The sequence below is a fragment of the Alexandromys fortis genome, unplaced genomic scaffold (assembly GCF_014885135.2).
Source record: "Alexandromys fortis isolate MF-2015 unplaced genomic scaffold, M_Fortis_MF-2015_v1.1 scaffold_32, whole genome shotgun sequence".
In the NCBI taxonomy this organism is placed as follows: domain Eukaryota; kingdom Metazoa; phylum Chordata; class Mammalia; order Rodentia; family Cricetidae; genus Alexandromys; species Alexandromys fortis.
Window position 1 is genome coordinate 1,168,324 of NW_026067938.1, and position 4,267 is coordinate 1,172,590.

The 4,267-nt window shown below is 45.9% G+C and overlaps 1 protein-coding gene across 1 annotated transcript in view; it reads right to left on the reverse strand.

The window, feature by feature from the left end:
- Nucleotides 1-1,523: 1,523 nt before the first annotated feature.
- Nucleotides 1,524-4,267, reverse strand: part of LOC126504801 (poly [ADP-ribose] polymerase 1-like) — a 3,396-nt gene continuing 652 nt past the window's right edge. Inside the window, 1 exon segment of the mRNA XM_050147319.1 lies at nucleotides 1,524-4,241. Within this exon segment, the coding sequence (XP_050003276.1) occupies nucleotides 1,883-4,241 (2,359 nt within the window). The 3' untranslated portion in view covers nucleotides 1,524-1,882.

The window sequence follows — 4,267 nt, forward strand, 5'->3', positions numbered from 1 at the left end:
AAGCTATCATTGGTGTTTTTGATCTTAGCCATCCTGACAGGTGTAAGGTGGTATCTCAGAGATGTTTTGATTTGCATTTCCCTGATAGTTAAGGATGTTGAATATTTCCTTAAAAATCTTTTGGCCATTTGAGATTCTTCTGTTGAGAATTCTCTATTTAGTTCTGTATCCCATTTTTAATTTGGTTATTTAAATTTTTAATGTCTAATTTCTTGAGTTCTTTATATATTTTGGAGAGCAGTCCTTTGTCTGATGTGGAATTAGTGAAGATCTTTTCCCATTTAGTAGGATTCCTTTTTGTATTATTGACCATTTTCTTTGTTTTACAGAAGCTTCTCAGTTTCAGGAGAAACTCACATTAGAGACTTAATAGAACACCTAGGTATATTTCCAAAGAAAACAAAATCATTAAACCAAAAAGACATCCATACTGACCACTTTTGGGTTTCCTAAAACTATTGTAATGGTCTGTCCTGTCTCTTTAAGAAACAAGCCCCACCCACTCCCTCCCCCATCCACCTCCCAGGCAGGCAGATCTTCCTTAGGCTTCCAATCTGAGCTCCTTACTTTTCCATCTCTAAGTTTCTGCCATACTGTGTTCTTCCCACTTTCCCCTTCCTCTTCCTCCTCCTCTTCCTCCTCCTCCTCCTCTCTCTACCTCTCTCTGTACTTCCCCCTTATTCTCTTCCCCCCCCTTTCCCTTTCCCTTCCATAACCCACTAAATAAATATTCAACCTCACTCTGTATGCCATGCCTATCCGGCTTGGTCTTTTATCCGCCAAGTTGCTCCCTGCCTGGAACTAGCTGCCTTTGTGGCCAGCCATGATCTTGGTATCAGCTGCCTGCTGCCACCACTTGAGTAACAATGCCATTTTATTTTTACAACAACAATTACTTCAAGCACTACATCACAATTTGAAAGTCTTCAATGACTCTTCTCTTCAGCATCAACAGAAAAAACTAGCCATTTTCACCATTACATTCTTGACCTTCCACAGTGTAAATGCAACAGGTAAACTTTTCAAACCTTAGCAAGCCCAACTTTACTACATATACTGTCTTATATTTTTAAACTCTTTTGAATTCTCCCAACAAATGTTTTTCTTCCCACCTTCTTAACCTTGCTCTTCATAATCCCCAAAACTACACCATCCTTACCTCATTTCTCAATAAAATCATTCTGTCCCTTGTTGGAGACCGGATCTGACAACAATACCACTTAACAGGGTAGGGGCATGGAGATTAGAAAAATATGTAAAGAGAATGAATACACTAGAGAAATTTAAAAAAAAAAAACAGAGGCATAGGATAGTATTGGGAGGGAGTTCCAGTGAATACTGAAATCCCTGTGTTTAATTTCTATTTGCTTAAATACCCTGACCCCAAAAGTTGGGAATAATATAAAAACTGCATCAACATGATACAAAGAATGATCAGACCAGTTGAAGGATTACGGGATAGGTTTTTTTTTGTATGAAATTAGTTTTTATTTTTACCTTAAAATAAATGCGAAAAGGGAGGAAGCACACTTTCCTTCATGTGGAAACCAGTAAGGCAGACATTGTGACTGTGGCGTGGCTTGGGTTTTCCTCAGAACTAGTCTAGGCAAACAAAACAAAAACCTCCCCAACTTTTCCTCTACTGTCAGCTGTGTCTAACAGGGATGTGCCTGGTAGGATGAAACCCCAAACAACCCTCCCACCGAGTGCAACATGGACAAGGGACTTGAATCCAGAGCCCTTTAACCTGTCTCTATAAAACCCTAAGGAGAGTTGGTGAGGGTGCCACCCTTAGGCAGCGGCATGGCTGAGGTTTCTCTGTGTCTGTGGTGTGGAGGCACCTGGGGGGGTTGGGTGCTGGGCACAGCACACCCCTCACACTTTACCACAGGGACGTCTTAAAATTGAACTTCAGTTTCAGCAGGTATTTCAGATTCACCTGAGCAATGTCATAGACAATGTACTCATTATATAGTAGGCAGGTGTCATTAACACCTGATGGGACCCCTGTCCCCAGTGGAACCTCTACACCCTCCAGGGTGATGCTGGCTGAAGGGTCAGGGGTGGTTTTGCCCAAACCTTTGACACTGTGCTTGCCCTTGGGTAACTTGCTGATATGTGATGCATGTTTGAGTTCGTACACGTTTCCAAGGGCAACTTCTCCCAACAGCAGTAAACCAATTGGGTCTCCCTGAGATGTGTGGCAGTAGTTCGCACTTTTGGATACCATATCGGCAAAATAGATCCCTTTTCCAAACATGTGGCCTGTCACAGGGGCTTCAGGTGGGGCTATCCGCAGACCCTGCGACAAGATGCCAGCAAAGTTGGTGGTTCTGGACCCGTGCCACAGCAACCTCCGATTGTGAAGCTGCTTGAAGGGCTTGTAGCGCTGGCTCTCTCCCTCACACTCTATCTTAAAGATATCTATCACTTCCAGGTCATAGGCATTGTGTGTGGATGCATGAGTGTTCTTCACGTACTTCCTGATGACCTCAGCTTCCTCAGAATCTTTCTCAACCACCTTAATTTCAGTTTTGAGCTTCTCGTAGTTGACATCAATGGGGTCCTTACTGCTGTCATCAGACCCACCCCTGAGAAGACTATAGGCCACCTCGATGTCCAGGAGGTTGTCCAACATCTCCACCTTGGCCTGCACACTGTCTGCATTGTTCAGGAGTGGAGGCTTCTTCATTCTGAAGTCATGGGGGATCAGGGTGTAGAAGCGATTAGAGAGATTCAGGATCTGGGAGTCACTGCTGCCCTGGGACACTGCCTGCTGGACCTCACCGAGGATGGAGTAGGCGGCCTGGATCTGCCTTCTGCTCAGCCTCCCCAATGGCATCTTCTGAAGGTCAATCTCATACTCCACCAGGGCCTTCTTCATGCTCTCCACATCGAAGATCATCCCGACGAGCTCCTGCACTGGCTTTGGGAGCTTTGACTTAGTGCCAGGCTTTATCGTTAGCTTCTTTACCGCCTCTTCATCCTGGCCGTAGTCGATCTCCAGAGGGTAGAACTTTTGGGGATACTTTGTGAAGGTTTTTGAGTGCCAGGCATTTCCAGTCTTCTCTTCATATAATTTCATGAAGTTTTCAATAGCATCCTCTTTAGATGGCATCTGTTCAAGTTTGTTACTGCCGATAACCGTGCCCACTCAGCCCCAGGATCGGAAGATCCAGTACCTGCTCTCCTTGTCATCCTCCAGAAGTTGCAGCTTGTAATAGGAGTTGGTTCCTTTCACAATGTCCACCAGGCCAAGTGTGGCACTGAACACCTTCCCTCCTTTCTCCAGGACATGGGCAGAGTGTTCCAGACCAGAGTCAGGATCAACAGCTGCTCCTCCCTTCAGAGTTAACTTCATCCTCTTCTCAGACTTGTTGACATCTTCCTCGTTGACAGGGCCCTTGCTCTTCTTGGAGGGTGCAGCTGACTTGCCCTTGGGGACGGGCACTTCAACAGGTTCTACCTTCACCTCAGCCCCCCACGAGGACAAGCTATGGGCTGAGAGCAGCTCTTGGAAGGTCTTAGTGGAGGCAGACACATCCTGGAGGAAGTCCTCACACACAACTTGAACGCTGGCTGCTTTCACTTCCTCCATCTTCTTACTCATCTTTTCCACCTCCTTTTTAGTGCTGATACACAGGGAGGCCTTGTTGGCCAAGCCCGTCAACTTGCCCCCAAGTTTCTCAATCATGGCTTTTGCTTCGTCTTTGTTCTGGGAGAGTTTACCGAGAGTCAGGATCTTCATGTTGGCCAGCGGCTTATCTGCTGGGACAGTGGAGTTCACAGCTTTGGGTGCTGAGGTAACGGAGGGCGGAGGTGCCAGTGGCGCTGGGGCACTGGTCTCTGGAGGGAATATTTTTTTTTTTTTGACCTTTAATTTCCTGAGGTAGGATATTTCTTGAAATTCCTTTGGAGTTACCCATTCCTTTCGGCTAGGAGTCTGTGTCTTGACCATACACTTGGTCCAGGCGGTGACATCCCCAGTACAATAGTAAGCATCACTCTTAAAGACCAGCTGGCCTGAGCACTCCTCGCAGGGCAGGAGGGCCCCGAACGCCATGCCATCAGCAATATGGTCCAAGATCGCAGACTCTCCAGATGGTACTTGCTGCTGGTTGAAGATAAGTAACTCCTTCAGGTCACCAATGGAACATGCTTTCTTCAGTTCATCTTTGATATTCCAGATCAGGTCGTTCTGGGCCTTGAGGGCCTTTTCCAGCTTACTGTCCTTGTCCTTTCCTCTTTTAGATTTCTTTTTTTTTTT